Source organism: Bufo bufo, chromosome 2 (genome assembly GCF_905171765.1).
Source record: "Bufo bufo chromosome 2, aBufBuf1.1, whole genome shotgun sequence".
Classification (NCBI taxonomy): Eukaryota; Metazoa; Chordata; class Amphibia; order Anura; family Bufonidae; genus Bufo; species Bufo bufo.
In genome coordinates, this window is record NC_053390.1 from 72,869,335 (window position 1) to 72,883,879 (window position 14,545).

The 14,545-nt window shown below is 48.2% G+C and overlaps 1 protein-coding gene across 1 annotated transcript in view; it reads right to left on the reverse strand.

The window, feature by feature from the left end:
• LOC120990708 (von Willebrand factor A domain-containing protein 5A-like) overlaps positions 1-14,545 on the reverse strand; it is a 198,422-nt gene that overhangs the window by 111,343 nt on the left and 72,534 nt on the right. The window contains exons 8-11 of the mRNA XM_040419614.1: positions 12,903-13,072; positions 12,668-12,756; positions 3,425-3,569; positions 1,997-2,076 (exon numbers count right to left, since the gene is read on the reverse strand). Of these exons, the coding sequence (XP_040275548.1) occupies positions 1,997-2,076; positions 3,425-3,569; positions 12,668-12,756; positions 12,903-13,072 (484 nt within the window). The remainder of the gene's footprint in view (positions 1-1,996; positions 2,077-3,424; positions 3,570-12,667; positions 12,757-12,902; positions 13,073-14,545) is intronic.

Below are 14,545 nucleotides of genomic sequence, written 5' to 3' on the forward strand. Positions count from 1 at the left end.
GCCGGATGCATTTTTTTGGGATGACACCAGAAAGACTGATCCGGCATTTGAATGCATTTGTAAGGCTACTTTCACACTCGCGTTTTGTGTGGATCCCTCTTGTATCTGCACAGACGGATGCGCACCAATAATGCAAACGCTTGTATCCGTTAATAACGGATCCGTTTGCATTATTCATTGATCCGTCTTGACTTACATTGAAAGTCAATGGGGGACGGATCCGTTTTCCATTGCACCATATTGTGTCAGTGAAAAACGGATCCGTCCCCATTGACTTACATTTTAAGTCTAGACGGTTCTGTTTGGCTCTGCATAGTCAAACGGTCACCAAAACGCTGCAAGCTGCGTTTTAGTGACCGTCTAAAAAACGCAACGGAGACCAAATGCAGCCAAATTGATGCATTCTGAACGGATCCTTTTCCATTCAGAATGCATTGGGGCTTAACTGATCCGTTTTGGGCCACTTGTGAGAGCCCTGATACGGATCTCACAAGCGGACCCAGAAACGCCAGTGTGAAAGTAGCCTAAGACTGATCAGGATCCTGATCAGTCTGACAAATGCCATCAGTTGGCATACGTTTTGACAGATCCAGCAGGCAGTTCCGGCGACGGAACTGCCTGCCGGATTCCTCTGCCGCAAGTGTGAAAGTACCCTTAGCTGACTAGAGTGTGACATTTTGAGCCTAGAATATTGAACCTTTTCACAATATTATAATTTTCTGAAATTGTGACTTTGGGGGTTTTCATATGCTGGAAGCCATAAACATCCAAATTATAACAAATAAAAGGCTTGAAATATCTCACTTTGCATGTAATTAGTTTCACCTTTTAAGTTGCATTACTGAAATCAATGAACTTTGCACGATATTCTAATTTTTCGAGTTTCACCTGTAACTATTGGGCCTTCATGATAAATTAACTGTCAACTAAACCTTCCCACCACAAGGTAGTGGGCTGAATACTAGGACCTATATGCTGAATACACCATAAAAATGGGTGCCAGTCATGCTGACCTCGACCCAGCAGATAAAGCATAAACAGCAGGTCCTCACAAATGAGGTGAATATTTTTTTCTGAGAATGCTTCCCAATCATGTTTCATAGAACCTTGGTGATTCATGGAACGAGGTCAGAAAGTCAATGTAAGGCCTCATGCACGCGGCCGTTGTTTTGGTCCGCATCCGAGCCGACGTTTTGGCGGCTCGGATGCGGAGCCATTCACTTCAATGGGGCCGCAAAAGATGCGGACAGCACACCGTGTGCTGTCCGCATCCGTTGCGCCGTTCCGTGGCTCCGCTAAAAAAATATAACATGCCCTATTCTTGTCCGCGTATTGCGGACAAGAATAGGCATTTATATTGAAGGCTGTCCGTGACGTTCCGCAAATTTCAGAAACAGACGCCATCCGTGTTTTGCAGATCCACGATTTGTGGACCGCAAAACACACCATGGTCGTGTGCATGCAGCCTAAAACAGCAGCCACAAGAGATGTCACTTTTATTCTAAGAAATTTTGGATTTCTGCCTGCTCAATGATGGTATGTGTCAGGTCAGGCAAAGTATTCAACAATTAGTAAAGATAACACTAGTCTTAATATTAATATCATACTGGTAACTGGGTACTGCTCTCCATATTAATGTAATAGAAAAAGTTGCATTGTCTTTCTTGGGAGAACAAATGTTTGTATTTTTAATCATGTATATTTAATACATTTATTTTTTCAACGGAATTTTATGGAGCTCTTTAGTTTTTTTTTTTTCTAAAGTATTCAACAAATCTGTGCAAGAAGACAGGAATGGCCGAGCAACATGCAATGTCTTGTCCATCACCTGACTAGGCGGTTTATTTGAGGTGGAAGTAAGCCAAGGGGTTCAATGAGTTGGGTAAAAAAAAAATCCATGGTTACTCAATGGCACAAATATTAGGGATATATCAGTGTATTAGGGATAGAATGGGTTGAGACTGGCGCAATAACACAGTAGGATTGTTGATATTACCTGTGATTATTAACATTTTTCTGGACTTCATCAATCACTTCTTTTGTGTTCCCAACCTCTCCATCCGTGAAGAGAAAAAGCTTAGAAGACCATAAATTAAAAGAGTTTAAATGCATCACATAATCTAAATTAAACTACCCCTCAAAATAAAACATTCTGCCACAGATTATGCTAACTTGGTGTCCTTAGTAATGCAAAATGAAAAGCCAGAGGGAACAAACCAGATGAGCTCACTTTACCCCACCCTCATACAGCGTTGTTCACAGGTACAGCAAACAAGACTATTTCTAATGTGAACATAGACCAAGTATAATCTTGGTGGGGAAGGGAGTTTAGTAGTAACATAACTGATCTTTTAAAGACTTTAAAGTCTATGTACACCTTTGGGGGCAGTTTTTATTATTATTGCATTATACTCATTTTGAGATAAAAATAACTCTTTAAATTGGTCTTTATTAAAAATATGGTGTCTTTTTTTCTGTACAGGGCCGACATTCTCTAGTAGCACCCTTTGGATTTTCTGTCTTTTCCGTCATACCAGGAGCAGACGCACTCCTTATCTCAGCTCTCTGACCTCCTAAACACTCATTATAGCTCAGTTCCCATCTTACTGATAAGAATGAGGCTTAAATAAGTGTTTATGACCTCTCAGTAGTTTAGAGATGAGGTTTATTAGATGACTAGCACAAAGTGAAAGTGAAAGTACCAGTTACACTAGAAAAAACACCCTTTGTGACAGAACAGCTCAATATTTTTAATAAAGGCCAATTTAAAAAAAGATTTTTAGCCAAAAATGAGTAACATGCAATCATAAAAAAAAAAATTGCCTCCGAACGTGTACATAGCCTTTAAGGGCTTATGTACAAAGGTTTATTATGGCTCTGTCTTGTATGAAGCCAAAACGGGGCTCTCATAAAGTCACTATTTTACCACCGCCTTTGATTCCACACAAAGGTTTTTATTCTGTTAGACTCCATGTGAATTTAATGTAAAAAAAATGATGGCATGCTCCACTGGATGCTGTATGCATGGACATATTCTACTCTAGCATTGCTTTTAGTGGAGGATAGCTCTGTACTCAGAGTATAACAGAGCAGCTTGGCATTGCACTGAGGGTGTAGAGCTGTGTACTGAAGTTGGTCGTACACCTTCAATAGCTGAATGCTCATTCAGCCGACATCTATTCCTACGTACCCCTCATACATATGGATGCTTAGCTCAACTAAGTGTTCAAGAGGTATACTAGTTTCAAGATACTAGAGGCCTCATTGTCTGCTATTCCCCATGTGCATCTATACAAGTCGAACCTATTAAATGCCCACTGCTAGGGGACAATCTCATAATAAATGTAATGTGGTAGACAGGTACCTGATTATCAGTTAGACAGTAAGTAATACAAAAGGTTTACAGATTTTTTGAGTGATTTACCTGTCTTGGGTGGTCTGGCCTCCCAGCAGTATCATAGATTTTCTTTAAAGGTCTCAAGATTTCTGTTCCTCCAAAGTTGGCTTTCATCTCATTGACCTTCTTAACAGCTTCTTCCATGGATTGTTGTGTATACTCCTTACTCTCCCTGAAGAATACAAATAAATGAGCTAAGACAAAGGGTAAGAGATGCCATATTGTCTTGTGTCTCAAGAACTCATAGATATGCAGTGTCCCACTATGTGCTACATGTGGGCACTTTAAACTTTTGCTAAATGTCATATTAATGTATTGTGATATCAAGCTGTAATTACTATTATCAGGCTGTTTAGTTGTCATTATATCTATTTGCCCCTAGGTGGTGCTGGCATCACTTATATAAATAGTGGGGGTTTGTTACATTGGAGAGTAGAAGGAGATTAGATTTGGAGAGTAGAAGATAAGGGAGTAACTTAATGGAGGAGCAGAAAAGGCCTAGTCCACAATGTAGCTGCCATTTTATCATCTTGGTCCTGATCAAGCTAAGGGAGTATATAGAACAGTGAGCCAGCAGCATAGCACAGACCAGTGAGTCTACATCTGGATATAGAGAAAGTCTAGTGAAGGTTGGAGCTAGTTTAGCCAATGGACTTCACAAGCAACAGTGAGCAGGAGGGACCTAAAAGTACCTGGACACAACCGGATGATTAGTGCGCAAAATTATCCTTTACCACATGCCTCTATGGACATAGTGGACCGTAATTTCTTCAGTGAGCATCCTTTCCAAAGAATGGAGCAGAAGACTGATGCCTGCCATTAGGGAGTCGCCCTGTGGCTTGCTACTGACCAGTAAGAGATATTATATTCAGTACCTGAGTGCTAGAGTGTGGAAAAAGTATAGAAAGATATAGAGAAAGAAGGAAAACTCCTCAGATTACAATTACCAAGCCTGTTATAAGGAATACAGCTGAATCCATATTTATATGATTGCTTTGCTATCTACATGAACTGTACTGACTACCTGAAGACAACTGATCTAGTAAAAACAAGATTTTTGTGAACTCACCTGTAAAATCTTTTTCTTGCTTTATACATTGGGGGACACAGGACCGTGGGTATAGCTTGCTGCTGCCACTAGGAGGCGACACTAGGCTGAAAACTGTTAGCTCCTCCCCTGCCAGCTATACCCCCTCCAGCCTGGAGAGAGCATATCAGTTTGTGCTCCAGCAGTAGGAGAAGCAGAATTAAACTGAAAACCAAGCAAGAACTGCACACTGCCATAAACCAAACCAAAACAAGGTCCCAACTGGCAACCCATGGACCCCACATACTGCACTAAGAACAATGGGTGGGTGCTGTGTCTCCCAATGAATAAAGCGAGAAAGAGATTTTCCAGGTGAGTTCACAAAAATCTCGTTTTCTCGCTCATATCATTGGGGGACAAAGGACCGTGGGACGTCCTAAAGCAGTCCCCGGGGAGGGAAGACAACACCTCCAAGAAAACAACTCCCTCATGGAAGTCACTACACTGTGGCCTGCAAGACTCTGCGGCCGAGAGCAGCATCCGCCGAGGCCAGAGAATGCACCCGGTAAAATTTTGTGAAGGTGTGTAAGGAGGACCAGGTCGTCGTCTTACACAATTGGGAAGCAGAAGCGTGGTGTAGGTGAGCCCAAGAAGCCCTGACCGTTCTGGTAGAGTGAGCCGTGATCCCAGGAGGAGGCGCCTTGTCCCTGGAGCGATAAGCCTCAGCAATCGCCGACCGAATCCACCGGGCAATCGTCACCTTGGAGGCCACCAACCCTTTAAGAGGACCATCTGGGACGACAAACAAAGCATCCGTACGCCGAAAGGGGGCCACGACTGATAGGTAAGACTTCAAAGCCCGCACCACATCCAGACGATGGAGCAAAATCTCCCTTGGATGAGAAGGCTGCAGACAAAACGAGGGCAGAACAAAGTCCTCATTAACATGAAAAGCTGATACTACCCTTGGTAGAAAAGATGGCACGGGGCGAAGCACCCCTTTATCCTGATGGAACACCAAGAAGGGCTCCTTGCAAGAAAGAGCCGCCAGTTCTGAAACTCTCCGGATTGATGTGATGGCCACTAAAAAAGATACTTTCCAGGAGAGCAAGCGAAGAGAGACCCCTCTCAGAGGTTCAAACGGAGCGGTCTGGAGAGAACCCAGAACCAAGTTCAGGTCCCAAGCATGTAAGGGGGGACAATAAGGGGGCACTGTGTGAGCCACCCCCTGCATAAACGTCTTGATCGGACCTAGTTCGGCCGGGGTCTTTGTAAAAAAATGGACAGGGCCCAGACCTGCCCTTTCAATGAACTAAGCGCAAGACCCAGCTCCAATCCGGACTGCAGAAATGCCAGTACATTAGGAAGGAAAAAACGTCTGGAAGGAAGATCGCGCTCCTCACAGAAATGCAGGAAGGACTTCCAAGTCCTGTAATAAATCTTGGATGATGAGGGTTTCCTGGCTCTAATCATAGTCCTAATGACCGCATCCGAGAAACCCTTCCGTCTCAAAATGAAGGTTTCAATAGCCACGCCGTTAAACGTAGCGTATCCAAACTCTGGTGGAAGACTGGACCTTGTGAAAGAAGGTCGGCCCTGAGTGGAAGGGGCCACGGCGCGTCCCCTAGAAGAAAAATTAGCTCTGAATACCAGGCTCGGTGAGGCCAGTCTGAAGCAATCAGGATCGCCTGGATGTTCTCCATCCTGATTCTGCACAGAATCTGGGGCAGGAGAGGTAAGGATGGAAAGACGTACAGGAACGAGAAGTCGTCCCATGGCGACACAAGAGCATCCACGCCATGGGCCTCGGGATCCCTTGCGCGAGAGAAGCACGGGAGTTTGCGATTGAGCCTGGACGCTATCAAGTCCAGTGCAGTTTCTAGGTAAAAATTCTCTCAGGGAGAGTGTCAAAAAAAACTCCCCCCCCCCCCCCGCCCTCAAAACTGGGCGATGAAATAAGTGTCTCCCCATTGTAAAAAATGTGTAACCACATTGCACGGACGGTCACAGTGACGCACCCAGTGACGCACTGTCCCACAGACTCAGGCTCTCACTCGCAGCAGGCTTCTTTCTCAGCACTGCTCTGGGCGGGCGGTAACGCTGGGTTCACACCTGAGCGTTCTGAAAGGAGCGCTCTGTATGCGCGATTGTACGGGCGTTTACAATCGCGCATACAGAGACAAGCGAACACACATTGTCGCGCATTCCCGAAAGTCTATGTACGGGAACGCGCGACAAACGCCCAAAAAAACGCTCATGTACTTGTTTGAGCGTCGGGCGTTTTACAGCGCGATCGTACGCGCTGTAAAACGGCCAGGTGAGAACCATTCCCATAGGGAAGCATTGGTTTCTCCTTGTTGAGCGTTTTACAGCGCGTAGGAACGCGCTGTAAAACGCTCAGGTGTGAACTGAGGGTAACAGGCAGGCAGTGCGGGCGGCGGTGCTCACCTCACTCACTGTACGTCACGCGTGAGCGCCGCCGCCCGCAGAGCCTGCCTGTGGGGGGACATTATTTTTAATAAGGATCACTATGGACATTATTTAGAATGGAGGCTGCTGTGGGTGTCATTATAACTGTATAATGTCTGATAGGCCTAGTCCTGAGTTAGATTACCCTGCCCTGTATAATAATGTAACCTGATACCCCTTAGTTATATTACTCCAGCGGGGTAATATAACTAAGGGGTATCAGGGATGGGTACATTATTATACAGGGCATGGGCAGGGTAATATAACTCAGCTCAGGACTAGGCCTATCAGACATTATAGTTATAATGAGTAATGACACCCACAGCAGCCTCCATTCTAAATAATGTCCATAGTGATCCTTATTAAACCTAATGTCCCCCACAGTGACAGTGGGCCCCATTTTTATGTCTCCCACAGTGGCCCCCGCCCCCCATTGTAATTAATGCCCCCCCCCCCCACAGACCATCCACAGTGTCACTGTCCCCATTGTAAAAAAAAATTTGTTTATTTAATTTAACCACATTGCACCCGAGTCGACCCACCCAGTGACCCACTGTCCCGGATCCTCACAACAGGCTTCTTTTGAGCCTGCTCAGGGGCTCAGGGCGGGCGGTAACAGGCAGGCAGTGCGGCGCTCACTCACTCAGTGTACGTCACGCGCCTGCGCCGCCTAGTGGGAGGAGCAGGCGCGTGACGTACCGGAGCTGAGTGACTGGACTCGGTACGTACAGACAGAGGACTCGGCACTCGGGCGCAGGCGAGATCTCAGAGGGAGGGAGCCAGGGGGGCGCACGGCACGAGAGTAATAACAGGCAGAGAAACAACAAGAGGGCGCCCCTGCCGGCGCCCCCCTTCTGACAGCGCCCCGGGCGGCCGCCCGGCCCGCCCGTCCCTAGAAACGGCCCTGATCAAGTCCATGTCCCCACCGGAGACAGAGAGCCTCGAACACCTCCTGATGGAGAGACCACTCCCCCGGGTCCACCGTCGTCCGGCTGAAAAAATCCACCGTCCAATTGTCCACTCCCGGAATTTAGACCGCAGATATCACCGGAATGTGGTCTTCTGCCCGCTGCAGAATCTTCGCGGATTCCATCATCTCCGCCAGGCTGTGGGTCCCCCCTTGGTGGTTGATATAAGCCACCGCCGTGGCATTGTCCGATTGCACTCGGATCGGACAGCCCTGCAGTAGGGGAGTCCAATGGCGAAGGGATAGATAAATTGCCCAGAGCTCCAAGATGTTGATAGGCAGTTTGGACTCCGATTGAGACCAAACGCCCTGGGCCATCCGGGTGGCTATGACCCCCCCCCAACCGGGAAGGCTGGCGTCGGTTGTAACAACCGTCCATGAGACTGGGAGAAAGGATTTCCCCATCATCAGGTGCGCAGGAGCGATCCACCAACCGAGTGCCGACCGTACCTGCCGAGACAGGTGAATCTCCCGATCCAGCGAATCTGGAAATTTGTCCCAGGAAAAAAAAATGGCACGCTGAAAAGACCTGGTGTGAAACTGAGCGAATGGGACTGCCTCGAAGGAGGCCACCATCACCCCCAGTACCCGCATACAATTGCGGATAAACGTACTGTGGCGCTGAAGTAGCAGACGCACTGACCGCTGGATGTCCAGTCTCTTGTCCTGCGGAAGGCGTACCAATGCCGCGCCCAAATCCAGCGTCATGCAGAGGAGTCTGATCTGGGTGGAAGGACTGAGGGAGGATTTTCGCAGATTAACTATCCAACCGAACTGGGTGAGAGTGTCCAGGGTGATCCGGAGACTTTCCTCGCACTGAGAGGCTGATGGACCCTTGATCAAAATGTCGTCCAGATACGTGAGAAGAGAAATGCCCCTGGACCGCAGAAGGCCCAGGAGGGGAGTGAGTACCTTCGTAAACACCCGCAGAGCTGTTGCCAGACCGAATGGAAGGGCGACAAATTGGTAATGGCACGACTGAACAGCGAAACGAAGAAAACGCTGGTGAACAGCTGCGATGGGAACGTGCAGGTAGGCGTCCTGAATGTCTATGGACGCTGTGACAAATACCACACCTCGTGCCCGCTTGACGTCGCTTACGTTGAGCTCACGAGCCGCGGTGTGGTCACGGGTTTACCAAAAACGTGATGTTATGCCCTCCAGAGGAGCAGGTAAGATCAGCTTGGTACAGTTTACACACACACACCTCCTGTCCACGCGGGCACAGAGAGGCAACAAGCTGAGAGAGCCTTTTCACTGCCGCAGTGAAAACAGCGCTGTCTCAGCCTGGGAAATATGGCACCAGCTTCTCCTTTGATATGAGCCCGGTTCGCTAACGGAATTATATAGGGTCAGAAACCAACCCGTGGTAGCTTATAACTAGGCCAAACACGGACATGGGGATTCGTGATCGAGATACAAGATAGCACAAGATTCAATTATATATTTAATCGCTGTAAGGGCACACTAGATTTAACACAATATACAAAGAGAATATATACAGTGGTCTGCACTGTAAAAGTCAGTTACCGGGTAAGATGAAAGTTCCTTTTGGTGGTGAGATGATCTTTGCTGGAGTCCACATGAAGGGCCGTAATCTCAGTTAGTTCCTGGGTCCCTCTGAACACATTTGTAAGATGTGACCCTTCTTCAGAGAAAAGACACGGCCGCTTGCTGGCACAAGCCTTTTAACCTGTAGCCGGCCCCTCCCCTCCCGGCCTCAGGGAGGGGTCCACTCCCCCTCTTCTGGGCTGGCAGCAAATGACCCACAAAACCCTTTAGGGTTCCTAGCGCCAGACCAGAGGATCACAGGGAGATGGTTCTGGGACCAACGGACCTGCCTGGGTTCCGGCTACAAGTGGAGTCCAAATCTGGTACCATTATGTGGTTTCTATGGGGAGATATGGATATCTCCCTCCCCTGACCTCATCCCATTAAACAAAGACCATGGACACGTACATCGTGGCCACCGGGACACAAATATGTATCCGGTTTGCGCCTGCGATGGCCAGGCAGTTCATAATTCCTTATGAAAGGTAGGTGCCAACATGTCTGGGAGGTCTCATTGATCCTGGGCAAGGGCTGACACCTCCTGCTGGGGGTTTCCCTGCAGGATTTAGCCTGGCTCCAAACTGGTCGACTGAGGTGTGACCTTCTCCACCTGGGGTCTCCTTAAAGCCTGGACCCCTGGGGCTTTCCTCCTTGCCAGCTGACACTCAGATGGCTGTGGGGGTGGAAACTTATTTGCATGTATACTGATGAACCTGCCAAAAGGTGAATCAAATGACAAGCAGGGCTGGGGCTCTGACGCAAGGCCCTCCTGTGGAGTTAACTACCTCCGCTATCTGTCAGCAAATGGGGGTGTGCGGACATGGCTGACAGTAAATATTAATCCATATTCCTCACAGACGCCATGAATTCCCCTTGGACCAACGAAGCAACCACGGAGCGAAGGGACTCCATCCTGAACCGTTGAATCCGGAGGAAGCGGTTTACCACCTTGAGGTCCAGCACCGGGCGGACCTCGCCTTCTTTTTTGGGGACCACAAACAGGTTTGAATAGAAACCCGTAAATCTTTCCTCTAGGGGCACAGGAATTATCACCCCCCCGCGTCAGAAGGGATTGAACTGCCTGAAAGAATGCCGCAGCCCGAACTGGATCCCTGGGGGGTTGTGAGAGGAAAAAACAGTTGGGAGGGATGGATTTGAATTCTATTTTGTAACCCGAGGTGACGACCTCGAGTGTCCATGCGTCCGAGATGTGAGCTCGCCAGGTCTCCTGAAAGAGGAGTAGACGACCCCCCACCCGCGAGAGGGGGGGCACCTTCATGCAGAAGACTGTTTTCCTAAAGAGGAACGTGGTGGCTAAGCCAGCGGACGCCAGGCCGGCTGGGGCTTAAAGAATGGCTTTTTTCGCTTATCCTGTGTGGACGGTCTGGCCGCCAAGGTAGCTGCCGGACGGGTGCCAGAGAACCTCCGACAGGACTGATAACGGGAGGACGAAGCTCTGGGATGAAAGGAACGTTTCGCCTTGGGTTGTGGAAAATGAGTGCTCTTCCCACCCGTCGCTTCCGACATGATCTCGTCGAGCCGGGAACCAAAGAGTTGAGACCCGGTAAAAGGGAAGCTCGAAAGCGAGCGATTAGAGGAGGAATCTGCTGCCCAAACTTTAAGCCAGAGCTCCCGGCGAATAGAGATTGCGAGAGCAGAAGAGCGAGCGACCATAGTACCAGCATCCAAAGCCGCCTCGCAGAGGTACTTTCCTTCTTGAGAGATTTGGCCTGCCAAACATTGGAGCTCCGCAGTAGGGAGATCCGCCGCCAGGTCTTGGAGTAAGCGGAGGGCCCACTCCGAGACCACCTTGGCCACCCACGCAGAGGCGAAAATGGGTCGCAGGGCCGATCCATTGGCCATAAACACGGACTTGGACAGTGATTCAATGCGACGGTCCACCGGGTCTTGAAGAGAGGAGCCATCTGCCACTGGAATGGCCGTGTTCTTCTCTAGGTCGGAGGAGAGGACCATTTCGTCGCGCAATCAGCTGGAAAAGGATAGAACAGGTCCAAAATCGTCGTGCAAGGGAAAAGATTTAGGGGCCTGCCTCACACGCAATAAACACACCCCCTGGTGGCTGGTGAAAGGAAGGTCCTCCTGTACCTGAAAAGTATCCCGGATAGCAGATACTAGACTATCCACCATGGATGCAATCTGGGAAGATTGCTCCTGATCCATTTCCACATCCGAATCCACAATCTCCCCCTCCAACAGTGCGTCACTAAGGGAGGGTGCCTGTGAATGGGAACCGGGAGGAGGTGGGGATGTTAAGGCGTCAGAGGCGGAATGGCGACCTGCTCTGGGACGCTTGCTGGGAAGCCTGCTCATGGGTTGTTAACCCCCGCATGACTGGTAGACATGGCCAGGAACGCTCCCCCCTCAGTGCCACCTCTACGGCCACTGGCACCGAAGTGGCAGGGGACCGGGCAGTAAAGGGCTTGGAGCAGGTGGCCCTCTTGCTGGTGGAAAGCAGGGGAGTTAAGCTTCCCTGGTCCACTTGTCTTCTTGGGGAGGCAAGGCGGTGGGACAACCGACACCGGCCAGCCTCCCAGGGATACAGAGCAGCATTGTTAATCTGTGTCCCCGAGACCTGAGAAAAAATAATAATAATAAAATTAAAAGAAAATAAACCACAGAGCAACCCTGCTAAGCAGGGAGGTCTGCCTCCTACAACACTAAGCTAAAAACGGATATGCTCTCTCCAGGCTGGAGGGGTATAGCTGGCAGGGGGGGAGCTAACAGTTTTCAGCCTAGTGTCGCCTCCTAGTGGCAGCAGCAAGCTATAGCCACGGTCCTGTGTCCACCAATGATATGAGCAAAAAAGTTCTATTGTTTATAACAATTGACTCCTCATCCTTTCTACCAACTTCATGTGCACCTAATGGTGCTGGGGTCCCAGCCTCCAAAGCACCCTAAACACCTATACCATCAAGGGCACTTCAACTACCATCTGGCTGGTGATCCCTGTACTAGAGAGTGCCCCGGAGGATTTAGTGCTGTCTTCCCCATCACTGCACGCCAGCCCAGGGAGGCTCTGCTAACCGTGAGTACAAACAATTACTACCCCCATCGTCCCACTGTGCCTCACGTGTTGCCCCTGCGGTCCGGTTCGCTGCAGATACACGATTGATTAGAGAAACAAGGTGAGCGTTACTGTATTAAAGAAATAAAAAGCAAAACCTAACCTTTATCGGGCCCCAAAAAGTACAAATGTGTCTACATACAGTACCAAAGCAAAGCACATTAAACTCACGTGAAGAAAGACTCAAAATGGGAACCAAATCCAAAGATATTAAAGTAACACCCAAGAGGCAAACTCTTCAATAGAAGGACAAGGGTCTCCTGCATAAGAGAGAAAAAAAAAGCAATAGATTATAGCCACGTCCTCACTCGCACAATTTAGTCCCATGGACTATTCCTCAAATCACTACAAATGGCTGCTATATAGTTGGTTATTTTTAATGGCGGACTGGAATGATTTCACTGACCTTCGCGCTGTCAATACGTTGTGGAGCATTTCGCTCTGAATTCATTGCACACTCCATACTCCCGGACTGGTCCACCACAAAGATAAATTCTTCATAGTTTGTCTGTTCCTGCACGGCTGGGAAACTGGGATAGAAGTTCAACATGGCGACAGAGTCGGTCATCAAAGATCCTAAAAAATAAGAAAACAAGAAATCAGTTAGGCTACTGAACCGTCTGCATCCGTTCAGAACGGATCGGTTTGTATTATCTTTAACATAGCCAATCCGTCTTGAACACCATTGAAAGTCAATGGAGGACGGATCCGTTTTCTATTGTGCCAGATTGTGTCATAGAAAATGGATCCGTCCCCATTGACTTACATTGTGTGTCAGAACGGATCAGTTTGGCTCAGTTTCGCAAGCAGCGTTTTGGTATCCGCCTCCAAAGCGGAATGGAGAAAGAACAAAGGCAAACTGAGGCATTCTGATGCATTCTGAGCAGATCCTTTTCCATTCAGAATGCATTAGGGAAAAACTGATCCGTTTTGGACCGCCTGTGAGAGCGCTGAACGGATCTCACAAACTGAAAGCCAAAACGCCAGTGTGAAAGTAGTCTTAGAAATCACAAAAGATGGCAAAGTAAGAAGAATTTCATGTGTATCAAGCATCTTCTGCCAGTAGAACTATGAATGTTTTACGGGGGTTTTTCCACTTTATATTATCCTTACCGATTATCCTTGGGCAATAAACTCAAATATACAATGTGTCACCCTGTTGGAATCCCCATCGATCAGCTGTAATTTATATGGAAACCAGGCAGTGTTCAATTTACCTACAGAAACCCTACAGGGGAAACTAAGGATTACACAGTGTCCATTCAAATCTATGCTCTGTTTGCAGGACAGGACAGGTCTTCCTTTGAGATACCCCATGTAACAGTTCAGGATGAGTATACTTGGACAACAAAGCCAAGAAGAGTGGAGAGGCTCTGACAGGCCAATGGTCAGGGATGGAGCCAAGGATTGGATCAATGAGCCAAAATTAGATCGGTCGAATCCAGGAGGACTGGACCATGGTCGGCCGGAGGTGTGAGTCAGAGCAAGGAGGACCACAATCAGGATCATTGTAAGAGAAGTAGCACGTGAAAGCAGTTTAGGTCAAGGCCAGGAACCAGATCCCAGGGACAAGGATACATGGGCCAGTAGACCAGAGTCCAGGACCAGGCCAAGAGCCGAAATCAGGAACAAGGCAGCACAAGTAAGATACCACACATACAGGAGCTGGACAGAACCGAAAAAGGGTTGAACTGAGTGAGGAACCTGGCTGGGTTTACATAGCAGGTCTTGATTAGATCATCAGAAACAACCCAGGAGAATGTATCAACAGAGCCCAGAGCCAGCAATAATAAGTCAGAGTTCACACATTGCAGCCATGATACAGTTGAAACCATGCACATGTCCATGTTGGCATGATTTGGGCTGAACCATAAACAAAATGTGTATACCCAGCCAAAACCAAAAAAAGCCTCATGCTACTACCATGAGACAAAAACTATTGGACAGAAGTTGAGTTATGGAATGATGGTGATCACGGCAAAGCTACTGGAGAAGAGTTCATCAGGGAAGGAGACAGCCTCAAACATCTGGTATGCAACTCTGTCACCT